Source organism: Caretta caretta, chromosome 2, assembly GCF_965140235.1.
Source record: "Caretta caretta isolate rCarCar2 chromosome 2, rCarCar1.hap1, whole genome shotgun sequence".
NCBI lineage: Eukaryota > Metazoa > Chordata > Testudines > Cheloniidae > Caretta > Caretta caretta.
Window position 1 is genome coordinate 67,661,705 of NC_134207.1, and position 23,650 is coordinate 67,685,354.

At 44.3% G+C, this 23,650-nt stretch overlaps 1 protein-coding gene across 4 annotated transcripts in view; it reads right to left on the minus strand.

Annotated features, from left to right (window-relative positions):
* LOC142071023 (uncharacterized) overlaps window positions 1-13,959 on the minus strand; it is a 103,991-nt gene extending 90,032 nt beyond the window's left edge. For all 4 annotated transcript variants that reach the window (XR_012666977.1, XR_012666976.1, XM_075125201.1 and 1 more), the window contains exon 1: window positions 13,400-13,959. Coding sequence is in view for 1 of the 4 variants with exons in the window: in XM_075125200.1 (XP_074981301.1) it covers window positions 13,400-13,628 (229 nt within the window). In the remaining 3 variants the exon portion in view is untranslated. The remainder of the gene's footprint in view (window positions 1-13,399) is intronic.
* Window positions 13,960-23,650: the final 9,691 nt, after the last annotated feature.

A 23,650-nucleotide genomic window follows, 5' to 3' on the forward strand; every position in this document is an offset into this window, starting at 1 on the left:
ACTATAATAAATATTCTTTATTACTGAAAACAATCCCACCATTCAGACAACAACAGAAATGAAATGCTCCGCATGTTCAAAATGGTGAGGTACTTCAAGACTATTTGGAGTTCAGATCCTGCAAACACTTACACTGGGGCTTAACTTTAAGCATGTGAGTACTCCCGTTAACTTCAATATCACTGCTCGTATGTAAAGCTAAACACATGAATAAGAGTTTGCAGGACCTGAGCATTGGCAACTTGGATCTTATTTTTAAACTTTACTAAAAAGCAATTCACATAAATGTAATCCTTCTTCCAGGTGTTACTGGCAGCAAAAAAGGGCAAGGTTCTATTTTCTGGGGGGTTCATTCTGAAAACTTCTGGCTTAAACCCCTACCCAGAAACCTGTGAAACTATATATAACACCTTGGGTGCTTTCGATAGTCTTCTCCACTTGCAAGCACTGAATGCACGGATTTTAAAACAAAGAAAACTTTATAAATGGGGGGTGGCAGGGCAGAGATAACCAGAGATGAAAGTAAGCCAGTATGCCCTGGTACCCCGTACTGGCAAGCAGCAAAGGTGAGTTATATGGGCTTGTGGCTCCAGCAATATTGAGGGCCCGGCTCCACCAATGTCTGGGGCCGGGTCTCCCTCCCTAGTCCCACCTGCTGCCCCCCCAGTCTCCCCCGAGTGGCCCCTGGCCCCCCCTTGCTGCCCTAGCATGCCTCCCTGGGTCCCAGAGCACAGCGTCCCTATCTCTCCCCTGAAGCTCCATGCTGCCTCCCTGTATCAACTGCCGCCACAGGGTCCTAGCGCTCCGCATCCCCTACTGCCAGGGCAGGCTGCCTTTACCCTGCCGTTCCCCCTCAGACCCTTTCATTTTCCGGCGGGACGCTCCACCAGTACAGCTGCCCCCCCTGCCCGCACTCACCGCTCCTGCCCCACACTGGGCAAGGGGCAGCCCCATCCCCCAACCTCAGTGAGGCTACAGTGAGGGGCAGCAGCAGGAGACAACGTGCACTTGTGATGGCAGCCCCCCCCCCCCCCCCGAGCACCCACGACGGGGGAGGCAAGGGAGATTCCTGGACCTGAGAGGGGCCCTAGGACCACGTGCAGTGACAGTGGTGGGGGTGAGTATGCTGCGGGGGGGTGGGGGTGGGAGAGGGGGCCTCCTCCCCCAGAGCTCGCTGCTGCCGATGGGGAGAGGGCTGGGGGGAGTCCTCCTCTCTGGCTCCAGTCCCGGGGAAGCCTGCCTGCACCCCAAACTCATCCCCAGCCCTGTCCCACCCCAGAGACCATACCCCCAGCCAGAGCCCTCATCCCCCCACACCCCAACCCTCTGCCCTAGCCCTGAGCCCCCTCCCACACCCCAAACCCTCATCCCCAGCCCTCACCCCTGCACCCCCTCCCATCCCCAAACTCCCTCCCAGAACCTGCACCCCCTCCCTCCGCACCCCATCCCATCCCCAAACTCCCTTCCAGAGCCTGCACCCTGCACTCCTCCTGCACCCCAATCCCCGCCCCAGCCCAGAGCCTGCACCCCAGACCTCCTCCCCAACCCAAACTCCCTCCCAGAGCCCTGGGGTAGTGGTGGCAGGGCTCCGGTGGCTATTTAAAGGGTCTGGGGCTCCCACTGCCTCTACTACCCCAGGCCCTTTAAATAGCCGCCGGAGCCCTGCCGCCACTACCCCAGGGCTCTGGGGATGATTTAAAGGGCCCTGGAGGGTAGCAGCTGCTGGACCTCCGGGGCTCCGTCAGCAATTTAAAGGACCCAGGGCTTCGCTGCGGTACCGGCAGCCAGAGCCCCAGGCCGTTTAAATCGCCCCCGTGCCCCAAGGTTCCCAGCCACCTCTGCAGCTGGGAGCTCAGGGGGTGATTTAAAGGGCCCAGGGCTCCCAGCTGCTGCTACCACAGCCCTAGCCCTGGGCCTTTAAATCCTGATTTAAAGGGCCTGGGGATTTAAAGGCCCCACCTCTTCTGGTAGAGGCCACGCCTCTTCCGGTTGAGGCCCTGCCCCCTCCTCAGGACTGTGGAGTACCGGCAAGTCCTTTAAGTTACTTTCACCCCTGGAGATAACAGAAAAAATTTGGGAAAGCCAGCATATAACTAATTAACACTATTAGGTCAGACTCCCATCCCACAGGGTGCCTTAGCAATAATCCAAACCTCAGTCCTCTTCTTGCAGTTCTGAGTGGCCATTGTATTCTAGCCATTGCCATACTCCCCAGTTCCCTGCTTGCAGTTTGTTGTCTGGGGTCGGAGACGTTCAAGGATTCTGGCAGGTCAGTACTGCTTGGGCTGCTCCAGGGCCTCTATGCCACATGATCCAGCTGAGGCAATTGCAGCTTTAATTGCTGGGTAGGAAGGCCTATCCCAGAGTCTCTTAGAAGGCTACTGTTCTCTCCACATCTTCAGCCCAAGCTGCCTCAGGTATGTTTGGTGCAGTTCTCTTATCTCTTCTTTTCCCAACAGAGCCAATAGCATTTTATTGCCCCCAAACTCAAAACTTAACTGTATTTTAACTGAAATGCCCCAAACTGTCTCAGAACTGAAATGCAAGTGAGGCCTGCCCAGTTCATTCATTGCCCCTTGCTCAACCAACAGATGCTGAGAGAGATTTCCTGCCGCAACAGAGCCTTTGGACTTCTCAAGCAACTCTGGGCCACTCTTCTCCCATTTCACCAACAGGTGTCATAGTCCGCTCACTATGCTCTTGGGCTTCAGGCCACACATACTATATCTCAGACCAAAACTTAGACCCTCCACAGACCTTCTTTCTTGTTATTGAACATCAAACGGAAGACCCTCAGCTGACTTCAATGAAGTGATGCTGATTTACACCAGCTGAGGATCTGACCCCAAAATTCAATTCTAAAATTAGATATACAAACTTTATGAAGAAAATGCAATGGAAGGAGTTCAAATGTGAACATTAATAAAATCAAGACAATGACTATTTGTGCAATATTTATACCTTCTGATTATTCATTTATATCATCTAGTAGAAAAGTTTACAAACCTTAAATGAAATGTGACATCTGGCTGGGGGCTAAAAGTGACTTTCAGAAACGAAACACATTTCTTACAAGGGAAGCTAGGGTGGCCACTCACGCATCCCTAGAATACCAGACATTCCATTACTTCCTGGAATGGCATGGTTCCGCTGCCACTTGTGGGACCTCATCTCCACCAGCGTGACCCCACATGAACCGTGCATGCAAGAACTCAGCAGCGGGGGCCAAGCAGTGCACTTTTCAAAATGGCATCTCCTGTCCCTGATACCAGACAAAACTATGTCCAGTTTTGTCTCAGTACCACACAGGACATTTAAATACAGGACTGTCTGGCTTAAAACCAGACAAATGGCCTGCCTGATTTAATCCATTCAACCCATCACCCTAAAATGAATAACTGACATCCACAGTGAGAAACTCCTTGTGAATGAATGATTTCCAACACATTGTAGCAGCTTCAGATGAAAAGAACTTTCTGGTAAGTAATTCAGTCAAACTTCCATCCCTCGAGGTAGAAATGTCCCAAGAATTGCTGAATCCCTTAAAAATAAAGGTTTCTTTGCTATTTTCTCCTTTAGAGAAAATGTTATGAACAACCCAAAAAAAGATATTATTTGTCCTGAAGCAGTTCTAACTGCCTGCACTTTTTGTCTGGGTAAAACAAAATAAAATTTGCTTGGCTGTGCCTATGACCCTAACTAGAGCTGATAGGAAATATCCCAGTGCAATGTTTTTCCACTAGAAAATGCAGATTTGATGACATTGAAACATTTCATAAAAACATGTCAATTTTAACAAAATTTCATTTTGGAAAAAAAATTGAAATAAATATTTTGATAAGATCAAAGTATTCTATTTGGACACTTTTGAAATGGAACATTTCAATTTGTCACTTCAAAACAACTTTTGCTTTGAAATTTTTTATATAATAGAGTTGAATTTGGAATAAAAGGAAATTTACAATATTTTGTTTTCATCCCATTTCAGAACAGAATTTCAAAATTGAAGAATTTCCCATGAAATAGAAAAATTAAGTATCAGCCTTGCTCTACTCTTAACTATTAATAGTGAAGAAAATGACTATGGATGGCTCTACTCTACACTATAAACTTACATTGGTATAACTTCGTTGCTCAGGGGGCATGAAAAATCCACACTCCTGGGCAACACAGTTATTCCAACCTAATCCCTGGTGTAGACAGCGCTATGTCCAAGGGAGGGCTTCTCCCATTGACATAGCTACCACCACTTCCAGAGGTGGATCAACTCCGCCAATGGGAGATGCTCTTCTTCACTAACGGCATGGCTACACTTGCAGATGTAGAGCGCTGGGAGTTAATCCAGCCTTCGGAGACCGCAGCAGGGAAAACACTGCCGTGTGTTTAAACTGTCAGCTGCAAACGTACTGGCATGGCCACACTAGCAGCTCTTGCAACGCCACAAAGGTCAGTGCATTGTGGTAGCTATCCCAGCATGCAAGTGGCTGCAACGTGCTTTTCAAATGTGGGGGGATGGAGTGTGACAGGGAGTGTGTTGTGTGTATGTGGGGGGAGAGAGTGGGTTTTTGGGGGGCTGAGAGCATGTCAGCATGCTGTCTTGTAAGTTCAGACAGCAGCAGACCCCTCTCTCCCCTGCCTCTCTCTCTCACACACTCACAGCAAGCAGCATTCCACAGTAATGGTTGCTTTGTCCCGGAGCAGATAAGCAGCCGGCTGTCAGAAACGGAGCTTTGAAAGGGCATATCCGCATTCCTGCAGCTGATTCCAAAACAATGACAAGAGTGGCCACTTGACTTCAGGGGATTATGGAATGTTTCCGGAGGTCAATCTTAGCGTAGTAATGCAACACCTCATTCACTGACGCCCGGGCGTTTCAGCTGGAGCGCAGCAAGCTTTATGCTTCTCGTGGAGGTGGATTACCAGGAGTGCTCCAGCTGCAGAGTCCAGGCGCTCTACATGCCTTGCCAGTGTGGACACATCGGGAGTTAGAGCGCCCGGGGCTGCTTTAATGCACTCTAACTTGGAAGTGTAGCCAAGCCCTAAAGCACTACAGCGGTACAGTGCTTAAACACTGCAGTGCTTAAAGTGTAGACCTGCACTAAGGGTCACATTTTAAAGAGCCACCTGCTTAAGGTATTTTTAGATACCTTAAGCAGGTGGCCAGGTTTTCCAGCATGCTTAGCACCCAGCAGCTTCCACTGTTCTCAATGGCGGGTGTATACTGCTATGTGCTGATGGAACTAAACTCATCAGGGGAAACAAAACTGCTCCCCAAGGAGCACCCCCACTTTCTACAAAAACTTTTTTGCTTCCTCATTACTTCAGAGCTAATTTAGCAACCTACATTACTGGCAAATGATAAGAATTCGGGGAGGAAGATATAGTAAATCAGATGATCATCCATATGGATAGGCTGATGCTAAAACAGATTTTCTAAGTAGTTTCTACATCTTTTGAAGATTCTGCTGGAAGTTCAAAATCTAATGTTGTAAACATCTTAGGGCTGGTCTACACTAGAAAATTAGATCAAACCCAGCTGCGTTGCTCAGAGCTGTGAAAAATCCACACCCCTGAGTGATGTAGTTAAGCTGACCTAAATCCCCATGTAGACAGCGCTAGGTTAACAGAAAAGTTCTTCCATCAACTTAGCTACCTCCTCTCAGGGAGGTGGATTTACTACAGTGATGCAAGAACCCCTCCGAACTCTGTAGTAAGTGTCTATACTGAAGTCCTAGAGTGGAGTAGCTGCAGCTGGGCTACTGTAGCATTTTAAGTGTAGACATAGCCTTAATCTATGCATAACCATGCCCCTGGTTAGGGCATCTGTGGATTTAAAAGCACAAACCTGATACTGCTTGAACTAAAGGACTAGATGAGTTATCTTAGTGGCAGTAGCAGACTCAAACCTCTATGTATGGTCTCACCACTGGGGGGTGACAAAGAGCCACATTGTGTTAGCATGGCTTACATTTATACTGCTCATATGTCTGCCACCTCTTTGTTAATATGAGGAAGAAAAAAGGATTTGTCTAGGGTCTGTGACATTAAATAATTCACCAAGTCAGCTCTTTGTCCAGGCTCTAGCCAGAGGGTGTGTGCATTTTCATTTATAGCTGAGTATCAGATTGTTGGATTTTTTTTAGTTCGTGTTGGTCAACTGAACTTGGTATTCTTTCTATATATGTGCACACAGAGACATTATGATGGTTATTTATTTATTTTAATGTAAAAAAATTCAAAGTCTGGCATGTTTAGACATTGGCATACTCCACTGCCACTGCTTCAAGGAAATAAGTTGTTATTTGATTTCTTGGAGGGATTAGTTCTTGTCAAATATATATTTTAATGCACTTCTGGTCTCTGATGAATTATGTAGTAATACCCTTTTCTGGTAAATGAGGTTTGGAAGAAATCAGGTCAAGTTTGATCACAAAAAATTGACATAAAATTCTGAAATAACCCTTGGACTGAATGAAACAGTCACTCTGGAGGAAACTACTTCAGTAGTCAAAACAAAGGACAGGTTCCTGAATGACTTAGACATGCAATTGCCCTATATTTTTCTATAGATGACATTGCCAACAACAACCACCGACTTTGATGAGACAACTATTAGAATTTGAAAGGGTCTACTAAATGAGGAATGATAGAACAACAGCCAGAAGTCAGTGGGCTAGATCATGACTAGCCCTACATGGCTGAGTAAGTGTCATGACTGGGGCATGGGCAGTCTGACCTACTGGTCAGAGCAGGAGTCAGATCAGGTCAGATACCAGGAGGTCAGAGTCCAGGGCAAGCCGGAAGGCAAAATCGAGTGTCAGGTGTCAGGAAGCAGGCAGGGTCAGGTTACCAGGAGATCAGAGTACAAGACAGGCCAAAGGGAAAATTGGGTGTCAGGAGGCAGGCAGGGTCAGGTGAGTTAGAGCAGGTATTGCTGAGGGAGTAGCATCCCTCCACAGGGAGATCCCAGCTGCATGGACAACTTCCTGTTCTTTTGCTGGGTTTATACAAAAGTTGTGAAGTAGTCAGGACCCCCAGCATTCTGCCAGTCAGATTCCAGGACTGGAATCCTCAGTTGTGGTTCAGCTTCTATCCTAGCAACTGTTAGCAGGTCACTGGGTGGTAGGTTGGAATTTACTAGCTTCGAGGAGCCCTCTGACCCAGCTCAGCTGGGGAAAGAGAAAGGTCCATTTGAAGGAAAATACAACAGCATCCCATCAAACAGCATTTGGGGAGGAAGGAAGAAGTAATTCCCATTTTGGATCTGGAAAGCCCTTCCCCCACTGCAGTAGAAGGGATCATGGGGTAGGGGAGATCTGAGTGCATCTGTGGAGGGCCAGGTTCAATCCAGCCATTTGTTTCCGGTTTAGTGATGTGTGACCAACAACAAATTGAATTTAGAAAGAGAAGCCACCACAGTGTTAAATTCTGGCTCCAAAATAAGGCAGACAATAGTGAGCAATCCCTAAACCTGCAGTGTGAATAGCAACCTTATGGAATGGTTGTGCATGTGGCATAGATGGACACACCATCTATGTGATGTGGCAGCTCTGCAAAACTGTTGTGGAGAACATAACAATCCCCCCTCCACCTTGCGAAAAGCTGATCGTTTGTTTTGTGGAGTGGTGCTGCTCACTCATCCTGGACATATGTTGTTCAGTGTGGGATGGTTTCAGTGTTTCCTCCACTTCAGCTTTGTTTGGCCAACAGCGAGAGAGTGATCAGCTCACTCAAGGATAATTTCAGATGCTCTAGTTAAGTCTGAGAAAACGTGGTTGTGTATTCAGTACAGCCATACTAGTCATGCCAGCTTGTTCAAGGCAAATCCAATCTCTCTCTCTCTCTCTCGCAGCATTATTACATTACGTCTATTGCAATTAAAAATAGAGTTGGCACATAATTTCTAATTAAACGCTCACCACTGCCACTCTTGGTCGTTTTTTTAATTACTGATTTATAATTTCCCTGACAAAAATTAAATTAACGGTTTTGAAAATTTTCAGGCTAACGGTCTCCTTTAAGTTCTGTATTTCTACCTGCTTGGCTTTGATTGGGACAACTGACCTTCACAGATCACATTGGGAAGATTACTTATCATGCAGGTTTTACATTTAATTAAATGTCAGACACACTACTTTTGAGTAAATATTTCTTATGCATCAGGCTCAGAATTTATCCATTATCATTTAGAATTCCAAGGGAGACAATTTCTTTTTATCTTCTTTCTCTAACCTATATATCTTCCTGCATTCTGTCTTTAAAATATCCAGAGGGTAAATTAAATGCTCTATGCACCTTCCATGCACAGAAAAGGACTACCATTGGGTTGTAAAGTTTATTTAAAGAAGGACTACTTCACTTTTCTTTGTACCAAAATCTCATTAAACTGACATGTCCTTTTTTCTACTTCCTTTCCTATCCTTGCTTATAAACAACATAGTTGCGTGTAATAGATTCCTTCTCTTCTACAGCTGGTTTCCTTTACCTGCCTGATTTAATGTTGTAACTAGAGATGGTCAAAAATTTTCAACCAACCTTTTTTTCCCACCAACAAATGACCTTTCAAAAATGAATATTTTTCACGAAAAAAAGTCAATATGGTCCGAATTTATTCATTTGTTGTGGAAAAACTTCATGCCTTTTTCCTTAAGTCATCGCAGAAGTTTAACTAAATAGCTTTCTTCTTCTTCTTCTTCTTCTTCCATAAACCAGATAAACTAGCTAACTGTTTTGATTTTGAAAAGAACAAATTGATTTCACTCCCAAACAATGAAAAATGGTCATATTTGAGAACTTTGAAATGAAAACCAATCTAAACTTGTTCACAATAATATTTTTGATCAGCTCTAGTTGTAACAAACAGAGGTAGGCAAAACCATCTTGATAAAATGAGAACTGTCCTCAGACTTTGTCTTAGCCCCCAAATAAACCAGCTGTATATATTCAGATAAGTCATTCTCTCCCAGCTTCTCTGCCCTGTAGATAGCTGCTAGTTGGAGCATGATGCTGCATTTCTCTTTATCTTATGCTGCTTATTGGGGAGAGTGCCCATGGCTCCTTCTCTGCACCTTAAAGTGCCTGCCAGCATAAGACAGTTTGACCATGCACAGGATGGGCAGAATAACCCTGCAAGGGATCAAGAAAAGGTAGAGGGAAGAGTCTGTTGATGGGAAAAGAGGTCACAGAGTAGGAGAAAGGAGGGCATTTTAAGTGTGGGGAAAGCTTAGAAGGTCTGGAGGTTCAACTAAGGTTCACATTGACTTGGATAAGCAACCAAAAATATTTGAAACTTACAAGTTGGCTGACGGCTTGTCTAGACGAACAGTTAGCATGTGGCAAGCTGGGGTATAAATCTACAGTGCACTAACTGTCCATCTAGACCCTGCTACTGCACGTTAAAAGTTCTTTCCTAACAGGAGTAGGTCAAAGTGCACTCGATTTGTGGATGACCTCTACCATGGAATTACATATGGGTCCTGAGATGACTCAAGAGTCCGATTCTGGAATTGCAAATACAAAAAGAGCCTGAAAATATTGGTTCAAATCCGCAAGGGAATTGGCTTTCATCATGCTCATGCCCTTTTAATTTCCTCTTTCCAGGTGCAATTCATAGCTGTGCAGAGGGCCATCACAAGGGTTACATACTACTTAAATTCCACTTATGCCCAGAATAGAGAATTAGATGGAAAATTACATCTTTGCTATAGAATTCTAGAGGAAGGGTAAACAAAAAAAAATGGAGAAGGTATCATTTTCTATCAAATGCATATGTTTTAAAGTAACCCAATACAGCCCTATTCGTTTTGTCTCTATTAAACTCTTGCAAACTTTCACACAAGAGAAAGGGACACATTTACAAAGAGCCTCCTTAATGACATCTATAACATCTGTGAACACACCCTTCAGCTTATGTACAATTTTAACATTTTGTGCAAACATACTGAACCTCTGCCTTCACAAAATAAGTACCATGTTAATGTTCACAGTTGCCCAGCCTGCATGCAGAAATGGGACAGGAAATTGCACATGTGATAAAAGGGTTGGAACTTCTGCACAAATACTGTGAGCCTTGAGACTCTGGCAGACCAGGTACCAGCTCCTGGCCTTAGGCCTCAACTTAACACAGCCAAAATGAGTCTGGCTCACCTGTGTGTCTGTATTGTTAAAATAAGTATTAGAGTCATAAAAATGTGTTTAGTGTTTAGACTTTATGAAATGCTTATAAGATGCTGCATGTATTAATCTCACATAACAACTGTACCCCATGTTATAGGTGATATTAAATGTTTACATTGCAATCCTCTGTAATTGTGTATGTCATCAAACAGAAAAGAAGCGTTAAATAATATAAAATCCTGGCTTCTTATAGAAGGTGTTAGGTCCTGCCCACCAAGAAGACCCATGAAACCAAATGAACAAGTGTGGAACAAAGAACAAAGATTTTGTTAACTGCATTCCTTTTCCACACACAAACACACACCCGCCTCCATGAAGAGGAGAGATGCATGTGTACTCACACCATCAGTTTGAACTCTGGGGGGAAGGGAATAAAAATCCCTAATAAGAAGAAACTTTATCTCTATGTTGCTTAGACTTTGGAGAGGGGAAAGATTTCTAAGCATAAGCAAGGGAAAGCAAGGAAAAGATTTAGAACACAGAGGACTCCCCTCTGGACTCAGTTTTACAGTTACAGACAACAGGAATAAAACTACCTCTTAGCATAGGGAAAATTAACCAGCTGAAACAAAAGATAATCTAATGCATTTCCTTGCCTTACTTACAATTTTTGTAATCTTATATGAATCATTTTAGATCTGTTTTCAGGAGATGTTGTTCCTGCCTGGTCTCTCTCTCTCTGTCCGAGAGGGAACAACAAAGAGAGCCACAACCAAAATCGCCCCCTCCCCCGCTCTGATTTGAACATATCTTCATTCCTTATTGGTCTTTTTGCTCAGGTGCCAACCAGGTTATTTGAGCTTCTTAACCCCTCACAGGTAAGATTCAGTACAGCTACCCAGGAGGGATTTTATGCTATCCTTATCTGTATGTATATGACAACTCTCTTATTTTCTTTTCCTAGTTAATAAATCTTTTGATAGTTTATTATAGGATTGGCTTTGGTGTGAGATCTAAGGTGCAACTCACAAGGGGTAAGTGACTGGTCTATGGGACTGGAAGTAACTTGAATATTGCTGTGATCTTTGGTGTAAGGGACCATCTGTGACAAAGACAGCCTCACCTGGGTGGCAAGATAGATCAGAGTACTCAAGGTGACTGTCTGTGACTCCATGGTTGGGCTGCTATAGTGCCTAAGGAGTTTACACTTGATCCTTGGTTGGTGAAATCTAAGTATAGAACTTACAACCAATTTGGTGTGCCCTGCTTTCTAACAGTCTGCCTTGAGTCTGATACTCATGCTTTTGAGCCACTGCAGGAGAGCTTGACAGGCATAATTATGAATGCCTTTATCAAGTCTGACCTACAGTCTCTCGGGGAGCCTAGCCATTTTTGACCATTTTGTAGGCACCATGGTGGAAAGTAGTTTTAGGATGGGATTTGAAGGAACGTAATACAGTGGCTTTATGGATTTGGAGGAGGATGGGGAAAGCAACTCTCATGCATAAGGAATGGCATAGAAAAAAGCATGAAGGGTCTTGGGAAAAAATTGGACTAACGGGTAATGAAAGCTGGCATATCTGCAGAACTGCCGGGGAGCAGCCAATGGCTCATTAGCACATTGGACTTGGTAGGTAGTGTAGAGCTAAGCTCTCAAGGGTCTTAAAAGTAAAGAGCGGTATCGTGTGTGTCAGTAATAGTGTTCTCTTAGATTTGTCAGGTAAGCAGGGTTAAGAGTTGTGAAGGGCAAACCATAAATATACAGACCATAAAAGGTTTGGAAGTACAGGTTGAACAAACACCCCAAACACTGCAATTCTTAACTAAACTTCTTGAACCGCCAGAGTCTGCAAAAGAGGGCAGGAAATCTCACAAGAGCCATCTCCGTTATGGGATTTCTAGTATTTTCTGCTCCCAGTTTGGACAGGTGCAACCTGGTGGTTTAGGACATTCCTCCTGCATCTGCTAGCTGATGGCAAGACACTTGATTAAGCAGACATTTAATTAGCAATCGTCCTTCCTCCAGCGGTGGGACATGTATGCCCATTATGATTATTACTGTACTAGGACAAAGCGTGGGACACATAGTAGGATAGGGGGCTAATTCTAAATCTGCTAGAGTGTCTTGCCATCAGCTGGAACACACAAGTATCTTCCGACTACCCGCATTCCCCTGTGTCCTTCGGATTTCCACTCAACAATGTTATTCTGGCTAGATAATAAGCAAACAATTACATGGAGAAGACTCCAGACAGAAGAATACATTTAACACCAGTTTAAGCCTTATAAGAGAGCTACTCTGCATTACTTTTCCATTTAAATTATGCCCCAAATCAGTATAGATCTGGGGAAAGTGTCTTTAATCTGTATTGACGTATCTTTCCAGTGTAAGGAGCACTGCAGTTTGATTGTTTTCCTCTACCTCATTTAAGGTATGTCTACATTGCAAGTGAAGGTGTGATTATGCCATAGGTAGTATAACCATGTTAGGTTTAGTCTAGCTAGCAAGGGTAAGAACAGTGTGGATGTGGTGGTACGGGCAAGCAACTCAAGTACAAATCCCAACTCCCTGGCAGTCTTGTACTCGGGTGGCTTGAGCACAAGCTTATGGCACCACGTCTTCACTATGATTGTTACCCATGCTAGCTAGATTAAAGCTAGCACAGATATGCCTACCTGTGTTACTACCACGTCTGCACTTGTAGTGTAGACATACCCTTATAGTGCAAGTTTGCATCAAAAAACAGAATTGCCCTCCTTTGGGATGGTATCGCTCCTCAACAGTGAAAGCCTTTTCCTTTAAATACTGCATTTTATCAGTGAGCTGGGAGTTCAGTAATTCAGTAGAGAACAGAAAGGGAAAAATCTTCTAAAAACAGATGGAAGCACAGAAAATATGTGGATGGCAAAACAGCCCTTACAAAAGAAAAATGACACATGCTATTTCAAAGATACGAAGGGGTTTCAAGTAGATATTTACATTTGTTATCGATATTGTTCTCTTTTTAAAGAGACAAAAAAAGTTTCCCTGGCTCCTCCACCATACAGATCACTGATTCCACCACTTTATGCATTGCCTTTTGCAAGTAGACATGAATGCAGCCCCATCTCTCTGGGAAACTTTCAGATAAACATAGGGTTGATTATGCATTCAGGACCAATTAATTAATGTTTTTAAAGGCACAGGGACATTATCCCTTGCCTGCTTTCACTGGCTATGTGTGTACATCACTCAGCCTTTTAGCTTTTAGTTCCTGTCTTTAATATAGTTCAAGTAACTTACCAGGTGAGTGAAAAAGGACTGTCCCACTGTACTCCTGCTCTCCCATGATCATCTGCTGCCCCTGTTCATCAATGAGCTGGACTGGGAGCTTGAAGGAGACTTTACTCCCAACACTCATACCTAATTTACCAGCATGTTTCAGCTCACACATCTTCTTTGTCCAAACGGAAGAATCAGAAGCAATAAATATGCATGCATACAGTTCTCCTGAGTTGCTTGGCTCTAGCATTTGGTCAGTAGACCATACAGCCTCTTGAAGAGCAGACAAATAAAAAGCACCGGTTCTAGGTTAATTGGATTTCTGAGCACAGAAATTTGCAGTTCCTTCTCACAGCTCCTTGGCCTTCACAGAGCATTTATTTGGCCATCAATTTGATGTCCGCAGTCTTCTTTTTGAAACTGCACTTCTGTGCTTGCAAGGTAAAGATGGTGTGGAAAAAACCCCTACGGCTTAGTGAAGAAATACAAAGTGGCTTGCTGATTTGGGTAATGCTCTGCTGAATGGCTTCTGCATGCTTTCTGATTAGAATGCAGCATAGGCCTCATTGCTGTCCTCTAGCCCATGATGTCACACTAAGGATATTTTTTGAGTGGAGGATGGGCTTTAAAGTGTTCATGTTCTTTCAGCTTTTGTGTCAGACCTAGCAGGCCCTCTACTGGTTGCACTAATTGATTGTATTTTACTAGACATTTCCTCTGCTGCGTAGTACGTTGCAATTAACTGTTAAAATTGCTCTTTATCCCTGTACTCTACATCTTTTTGTGCAGTTGGAATTACTGCAGTTTTAGCTAAGATGTACACGAACGCAAACAGACAAATAAAATGGATAAGCAAAAAGCAGCAGATAACCAAAACCTTATTTTTCATCTTCTGTGGGACAAATTCAGCTCTCCATTATGCCCCATGTAATCCTATTAACTCAAATGCAACCACTCAGGGTGTAAATCACGAAAGGGTACTAGGCTTAATACAAGCTGTGAAGACAGCATTGATAGCCATAAAGACAAAAAAGACAAGGCTTGTTTCCCTCTGTTTAAGAAATATCACTTATAATGAATTGTTTATAACAAGGAGGAACAGAGAAAGAGAACGAGAATTAGGGCTTGTCTACATGTACAGCATTGCAGCTGCGTCACTGTGGTGCTCTAGCTACTACACTGACCGGAGAGCTTCTCCCATCAGCCTAGTTAATCCACCTCCATGAGCGGGGGTAGCTATGTCAACAGAAGAAGCTCCCCCATCAACATAGCACTGTCTACACTGGGGATTAAGTCAGTATAACTATGTCAGTCAGGGGGTGGATTTTTCACACCCCTGTGCGATACCCCAGAGCAACACAGTTATACCAATGTAAGTTTGTAGTGTAGATCTGGCCTTAGATACAGTACTTCTTTGGTACCATATATGTAATAAAATTACAGAGCTTCCAGGTTGAGGAGATTTAAAGCTGAAAAATTAGAGACACAAAGTTGGAGATTTCTCCCCCATCTGCTGAACAAACTCCTCCAAAGTGCAGGGTTGGAGAGATGCAAACATGATTTGTGCACATCTCTACATAAAATTAATTCATTACACACATTTTAAAGAATATGTTCCAGGTTTTTAAAGGTGAAGGGCTATGCAGTGCACACAGAAGTGTGCTTGAGCCAGAACTATGTCTGCAAAGTGAGCAACTGGCACCCGAATGGGCATACGAGGACTATCTTCCCACTTGTGCATGCATATATTGAATTTGCATGTAGTTAGCATAACTGTGTGCACAAATATAGATACACAAATGTATGCACAACTTGCAGATCTTCATGCAGTCTGGTTTTATACATTTAAAACATCTGAGTGGAAAGTGGAAGACAACTCATTAGCAACAGTGTATCAGAAACTGAGAGCTGGACGGTCAGGCCTAAAGGTTGGAGCAATGGCAGTCAGGATTAGTGGTCAATGCAGGGCAGTCAAACTAGGAACTGGAGCCAGAGATCAGAGCCAGAAGTCAAGATCAGGATCAGAATAAGGCTAGCACTGGGCTGGAGCAGGACTGGGAACAAGGCTTGAGCTAGAATAGCCTAAGGCCTGTGGTCTGTCACCGCTAACAGGCAGAGGAGAGTTCCAAGCCATGAAATGATGGTGTTCAGACTGAGCGGCTGTGTCACCTGTGGGCCTTATATACCTGCCCTGAGAGGCACCAGTCCGACTGGTGGATTGGCTGGATCCTAGCACAGGAATGACTGGTCATCACATGTGGCTTCATCAGGCTCTAGTTCAGGGATAACTCATCCCCTCACACAGTGCAGAAATGTGGACAGGACTGTTTTTCTTCCATGCTTCCTTCCTGCTCAAATCCTCAATCAGTTTCTTAAGCTGCAGGATTTTTCCAAAGAATTCATGACCCCACATCATACACTTCAACTTTCAAACCTGCTAGTTTGAGAGACAAGCCACTGAAATGTGCAAATGTTCAAACTGTGGCACTCTTGTTTTTTGTCTCAGAACTGAGCGATTTATAATGGTTCTTTCACTGTATGAATTATGTAAACCATTTTAAAAATAAAAAGAAAAGGAGTACTTGTGGCACCTTAGAGACTAACCAATTTATTTGAGCATGAGCTTTCGTGAGCTACAGCTCACTTCATCGGATGCATACCATGGAAACTGCAGCAGACTTTATAAATACACAGAGAATATGAAACAATACCTCCTCCCACCCCACTGTCCTGCTGGTAATAGCTTATCTAAAGTGATCATCAGGTTGGGCCATTTCCAGCACAAATCCAGGTTTTCTCACCCTCCACCCCCCCCACACAAATTCACTCTCCTGCTGGTGATAGCCCATCCAAAGTGACAACTCTTTACACAATGTGCATGATAATCAAGTTGGGCTATTTCCTGCACAAATCCAGGTTTTCTCACATCCCTGGTCTGCTGCAGTTTCCACGGTATGCATCCGATGAAGTGAGCTGTAGCTCACGAAAGCTCATGCTCAAATAAATTGGTTAGTCTCTAAGGTGCCACAAGTACTCCTTTTCTTTTTGCGAATACAGACTAACACGGCTGTTACTCTGAAACCTGTCATTTTAAACATCAGGCTGTAAAAATAAATTCCATCGTGTACAACCCTAAAGACTCCTGCACCTTTACATTCCCAGCACAGCCCTCTACCACTTGAGTAAAGGAATAGCTGTTACTCTCTCTGCAGACCAAACGCTAAAGGAGAAAGTGACACATAATTTGCCCATTGGATCCGTAATATTTTCCAGTCTGCAGTAGAATGTTGGCAGTCAGGATTCCCGGATTCTGTTCTGTTCCTTTCTTTGAGCATGGAGTGTGGTCCAGTGGTTAGTGCAGTGGTTGTCAGAAGGCTAACCAAGCTCACAGATATGGGGATGGTAGTGTGACACGGTCAATGAGACTTGGGTTTGCCACATCAGAGAGCTGTTCTCAGCTCCACCTGAACTAACTTTATGCAACCTCTCACTTGAGTTATTCCTAAAATGGGGATAATGATACTTATCTGTGTTCTGGAGTGTAAGGCCTCTCTCTATAATAAAGGCGGTAAAGAATTACATACAGAAGCCAGTTGAGGTGAGACATGAACTCATGGTCTGGTCATCAGGCTCAGTATCCCTTGCCCAAGACAGAGAGAAACAGGGAGCATTCCACAAAATCCACTTCACTTTGATATCTCGCTTTGCCCTGCAGGAAAACCTCACTTCTAATTATGCAAGTGCCTGTTCTCCCTTACATGCCCATGTTTTATGTTGGCAGCTTTAAAATGTTTGCAGTGAAACTAGTTCAGCTGTTACTGACCCATCCTCTTGCCCTCATGCAAAAGCCCAAATGGCAAGTCATCATCGATTTTTTTTTAAAAGTAAAATCCCTGAATCCAAGACGTCTGAGGGAGAGATACCAAACACTGCATTAGCTGTGGCTCAATCTTTATTTGCAAGCAACTGAAGACAGCATTTCTTGACTTCATTTTTCCAGGTGTTTGCATGGGAGAAACTCCTCCATTGCTTGGTCTGGGCCACATTTTCGAAGAAACTCGCAAATGCATGCAACAGAACTTCTCCAAGCATGGGATCATAGATGACTGGTTCCTCCCCATATTGGGGAGGAAGAAGCTAAAGGGGAGGACATGTGACCTTCCCACGTCTCCTCCCCACCCCAGGGATGGGGGTGCCTCCGGCTTGCTAGGCTGCTGTCCCCGGAAACCGAGCCTGGGTGAGGAGCAGCCTGCCACTGCAGCCAGATGCTCACCCAGGCAGCTGCTGCACTGCACCAGGCAGCAGTCCAGTGTGGTCAGAAGAGTCTCTGGCCCAGCCCCTTCTGCTGTGGTTCTGGCCCTGCCCCTCCTCTCCCTGCCTGAGCTGGCTGCTGGGGGGGCATTTGACCCAGGATGCCCCCTCCGACATGTTGCCTCTGCATGGGATGGTGTTTCATGTTTTTATTTTCAGAGATAGCGCAGCCTAGATGCTGAAAATTACGCCATAGTTGCAAATGGCCAAGATGTGGGCATTCACACAGGTGTTTGTTTGAGGCACAGCACTGACATTTTACAAATGTGTGTCATTTAGCTGAACCGTTCACCTCTCCTTCTTCTCCTGATCCCATCCACCCTGTGTCAACTGGAGCAAAGAGCAGCACTTCATCACCTTGCATTTGTACAATACAGTGGAATGAGGTCCTGTCAGTCAGCACCCAGGCACAAATGGAAGAAACCAGGGGATAGCAAAGACCTTTTTGGTTATCTACCAGGTGGGCACTGGACAAATGTTGCAGGTTTGGAAATATAGAGGAGATAAATGGGTTCAGTACAGTGTATTTTTTACCTAAAGTTTTCCACGTCCTTAAGCTTAAGATCCTCCTTTTTCAAGAAGACAGGAGCTTGAAATGGCCACAGAGCAAAGACATGATGAATGTGCTTTTTGACCAATTTATTAAGATTTGCAGCAGCATTGTGTGCGTGGGTGAGACATCCTGGGGCACAAGCCAGACCAATGAGTAGCTGAGTCACCCCTGCCTTGTAACCTGGGGTGCCTGCCCTTTATGGTGCCTTGCTGCCGTAGCCTCCAACCTGGACTGAGAATTGGTGCAGTTCAGTGTTGCCAGTTTCTGTCATAGCATATGTTAAAGTAAAAAAAAATTCAAGGGATGTAGACAGGGATTAAAGAGTGAGAACTGTGCCTGTGTGTGTGGGAAGGAGTTGAGAAAAGAACAATTAAAACTTAGTAAGGTGTGTTGGAAAAGTTAAAAGCTGTAAAGAAAGACTTCTCTTTTTTGCAGCTTGTGAGTGTTGGTTTAATCTCTGCTGAAGAGTTCACTGCAGTTCAGGCTTGGCTTCCCATTCAAAGCCAGAGCACTGCAAAGATTTTAGCACATCAGTAGAAATGCCCAAAAGCTGTTATTCACCCTCTCATATTTTTACTTTAGGTTAGGGGTGGGGGCAGGGGAAAAGGAAAAAGGGATTGGTGAAAAAACACTTATTTTGTTGAGAAATTTCTGGAAGGAGAAAATACAGTTTTATTGTGGTGTGCTTTGAAATCAGATTTGTGGACTCTTCTCACTTCATGTATCATGATAGAGGGCCAAATTCTCTGCTGAATTCAGTGGAGTTAGTCCAGATTTACATATGATTAACGGTCATTAGCTGACAAGTTGAAAACAGCTGCAATATTCTAATTTTTTTCTCTTTCTGTTTCTCTGCAATGAGGTATATTGGTGTGCAGGTAGGGGAGACTGTGTGTGATACCCATAGAGGCAGAAAGTGCAATAGCTAGTGGGTGTGAAGGAGAGGACTGAGGGAGGCTTTGAGAGGAGAATGGGTGAGGGGCAGAAGGGTCTCTACCCATAAGAGCACACTCTGTTCCAAAACCTGGCAATGAACCCAGGAGTTCTGAATTTCTATGTTCTCTGCCATTAGTAAATACCTGTGAAACTCAGAGCCAATCAGATGGGGTGCCAGGAGTGCCATTTGGACTGGGCCTCAAACTCAAAGGGGGTCTCAAATTTAGACACTTGCATTGCGTATTTTTGTCCGTTTGTCTGCATCAGTGGCTTCAGGTGAATGCACCTTCAACGTGTTGAAGCAGGTAAAGAACTATCATGTTCAACTATGGGACAAGAGCATTTGAATGGGCTCGCCATGCTTAATATCAATTGCATTTTTTTTTAATTATGGCTAGGGCTTCAAAAGCTGGCAGTGGCCTGGGCCTCTCTGGACCTCTGAGAGGGCCTGGTGAAACTCACTAGCAAGGTGTATGTCTCATCTACCTCTAGTGCCTGATCGCATACATAAACTACTACTGCTAACAGTTACTTGGTTAGTCAAGCTGCACGCATATGTGTGGTAGATCTAAATGTTCCAACACTGCTGATCTAAATGTTCCAACCTTAATTGAGCCCCCTTGTGTGTGTGTGTGTGTGTATTATGATGCAGTCGTTAATTACATGTTTATATACTGTTTTTTCCCACAGGACCCTTACCTCATTCAGGGCACAGGATGCAGCTGTTCTGGGGATGATCCCACCTCATTTGTTGTAGAAGTTGGAAGGTGTGTAGTGAATGAGGCAGGGATTGCAGTAAGAGAAGGGACAATCTCATAGTTAAGGCAATTCATTACTGCCCTGGAGAACTGGATTCTCTGTTTATCAGAGAGTTCCTATGGGAGGCTGGGCGAGTCACTTAAATCCAACTTTTCACAGGTGGTCACTAATTTGTGTGTTCCTCATTTTCTGAATGCCCAATTTGAGTCCTTTGGGTCTGATTTGCAGAAGTGCTGAGCACTCACAGCTGCTACTGAAATGAATGAGAGTTGTGCTTTGAACATATAAAGTGCTATCATATATTAAATACTCTGAAAAATCAGGTCCTAGGTGCCTCAAATTGGACACTCCAAATTAGTGGAATATTTTATCTTGATCTCTGTGCTTCAGTTCTCACCTGTAAAATGGGGATAATAATAGCCCTTCATCTCACAGGGTGTTGTGAAAATTGATTCATTAATGTTTGTGAATCATTCTGATACTATAGTGATGAATGCCATAGAAAATCCCATGAAGAAGTTGATAATTCTGTCTTCAGAGCAGATTTTGAATAGTGTGCAGTAAATAAAGCCTGGGGTCATGCACTGAACAATGAGTAAACGCAATATTGAATAGCTCATTCAGTTAGTGCATAGGAAGAATGGTACTGAATGAGGCAGGGGTATTGTGAGAAAAAAGCATGTGAACATGAAATTATAGACTTACAAGGGGGGCAAACTGAAAGTGCAGAAAGGGACCTTAATTCTAGCATTTTCTCACTTTTAAGAGCTTGACTTCAAAACCTAAAAAATGTTCTTTTAACGTAATTTTCTGTGTGTATTATATATGTTCAATACTAAGGGTGGGGTTTTCAAAAGGGTACAACATTGGCCTAATTCTGCTTCAATTTGAAATCATTGGCCTTTGATGTCAATGGGAACAGATTTAGGCCTATGCTTCGACCTTTTGAAAATCCTACTTTATAAAGCACTTCAGCGATTAGACTATAACCAGTCTCTCACTTTTTTTTTTATGAGCCTATTATTTAGCAGCACAGATTTTAAAGGGATTTCCTGATAATTAGGTAAAACTTGATCTTGCCCACTGTTGTATTTCTGTAAGGTCTTCAGTATAAAACTAGTGCATTGAAGGTGCACAGTATCCTCTGTGTGGCAGTTAGAAGCAGCCTCCAAACTGTGTAGTTATAATTTTTGCTCTTTAAACTTATTTTAACTAAAGCAAATATTTTTGTTTACTACAAAGACTATAAGGGACCAGGGGACAGGCAGGCTGGCCTAGCTAGGCTGGTGTCCACAAGTCCAGGACAGTCACGAGGCAGTAGCCAGCAAGCAAAAATAAGAGTAACCACTAGAGCCAGAACCAGTAACCAAGAGTCAGAATCAGGCCAGGCTGGAATCAGATGGCAAAAGTCAAGCAAGGATCAGACACTAGCGATCAGAAGCAAGGTGAAATCCGGCATCACAGCAAGGTAAACACCTATATGACTGCCCAGACAACTTCCTGGGCCACTCTCCAGGGTTAAATAGTATACCTGGCCAATCAGAGGGCTGCAGGGTGCTGCCACTCTAGATCTTGTGGGTGGTACTTCCTGCAGCGCCTAATCCTCACAGTGCTGCCTTGAGGTAGTTCTGCATAGCCTTCCTGTGGTGATGTAGGAGTATCAGCTACTATCACAGACTCCCCAAACCCAAGCCTTCTAGTCCCAGGGTTTCTTACACCGAGGCTCAGTCTCTCTGTACTTTTTAATTTCCATCAGTCCTGTAAAATTATCCTTAGTTCAGTGGGATTTCACAGTGATTATTAAATGCAAATCAATTAACACACACTTATACCCACAAAAAACTTGGGGGAGATAAGCATTTGGCTACCTAAGTAGTGTGCAGGGTCTGATCTGGTAGGCGCCCTCTGAGCATATCTACTGAATCAGGTTCCATTCGAACTCTAGCTGGAGGAAGAAGAGGAGGTGGTGTGGTGCCCAGCTTAAAACTTTTATCCTACTGGTTAGGGCACCCACCTGGGAGGTCCAGTCCCCTGCTCTAATCACTGTTTCATTATTTATCCACAGTGCAACAGCTTCAACAGGAATGACTGAAAAAAGCCCAAATCAGAATATCCCATAGCTGAGTGGTTACCACGCACCTTCTGAAAGGTGGGAGACCCATGTTCAAATCCTTTCTCCCCTTCTGCTTGAAAAGGGACTTGAACATGAGCCTTCCACATCCCCAGTAACTGCTCTAACCACTGGGCTAAGAGTTATAAGGTAGCCACCACCTCCTCGTATGGCCACTTTGTGTGAAGCAAGAAATGCCTTTGGTACGTAAGTTACCTGACTCCAGGCAGCTGGTTCATAGGCGCCTCTGGGCCTAGGGGGTGCTCAAGCCCCATCCCCACCCAACCCCTTTCCCCAAGCCTGCACCCTCTTCCCGCCCTTGATCCATCCCACACCCTCCCCCACCCTACCCCTTCTCCCAAATCCCCACCCATAACCCACTTCTTCCCATCCCACCCCACCTCTTCCCACCCAGTTCCAACCCCTCCCCTGAGTGTGCCCCGTCCCCGCTCCTCCTCCTTCTTCCCAGCACCTCCTGCACACCGCAAAACCGCTGATCATAGCGGGTCGGAGGCACTGGGAGGGAGGGGGAAAAGTTGATCAGTGGGGCTGCCAGTGAGCAGGAGGTGCTGGGGGGAGGAAGCTGGCTGCCAGTGGGTGCTAAGCAACCGCTATTTTTATTTTTGTGGTTGCTCGAGACCTGGAGCACCCACAGAGTCGGCACCTATGGGCTGGTTCTTGTTCAAGGATTGCTAAGCCTATCTAGGTAGCTATGTATCTCTGAGAGGGGGAAGAGCTTAGCATATAACTGTCTGGTTGGCATCTCTACTGGCTACTGTAGGCAGCTTCACACCTAGCATGCTGGCTTTTGTAGATTGCATTCTAAGGAACCTATCTTTCTCCATTCATTGTATAGGGAATTTAGGCACCTAACTCGGCATTGAGGATTACAGTGTTGTTCCTGTGTTTTTCTAGGCTCCTTAAATTAGGTGTTGTAACACTCAGAATTGCAGTGCTTAAGTCCCTTTGGGGATCCCACCGCAAGTGCTGAAGCTTTGCTGTCCCCATCCTGTCACATGCAGAGAGAGAGAATTCCTTCTCCTCTTTCAATATGCTTTAATTGCGGAAGCCCCAGTTCATCAAAGCACCTAAGCATATACTTAAATCCATCCCTAATCAGTGAAACACCTTCACATGTTCTCAAGTCCCATGGTGCAGCTCGGAGATTCAGAGCCTATTCATTTCTGAAGTCCGTGTCATTGAATTTAAATCCTGCAACAATTGGGATGTGACTCTCCTGAAACCATTGGACATAAAACTCACATAATAGCAAAACTGGCTATAAATCCAAGTTATAAAAACCATTATATGATGAGTAGTTTGACGTTGCCACAGTTCTACTGTTAAAGGATTCTTCTGTTGCCAAGTCATATTATGCTACAGTGCATACATTTCTTGTCTATCATTTTATTTAATGACGGTGCCAAAGAGTGCTGAAACAATATTTCAGCTCCTCTATGGCTACTCTGTCAAAATTATCTTCACTGTGGTGAATATTGTTGTGGAAAAATGTCTCTCTTTTACTTGTGCTGCATTCACAGCAGACATTTAGATTATAATTCTGTAAAGTATGAATCAGGACTGAGTGCAGGTTGCTCAGGAG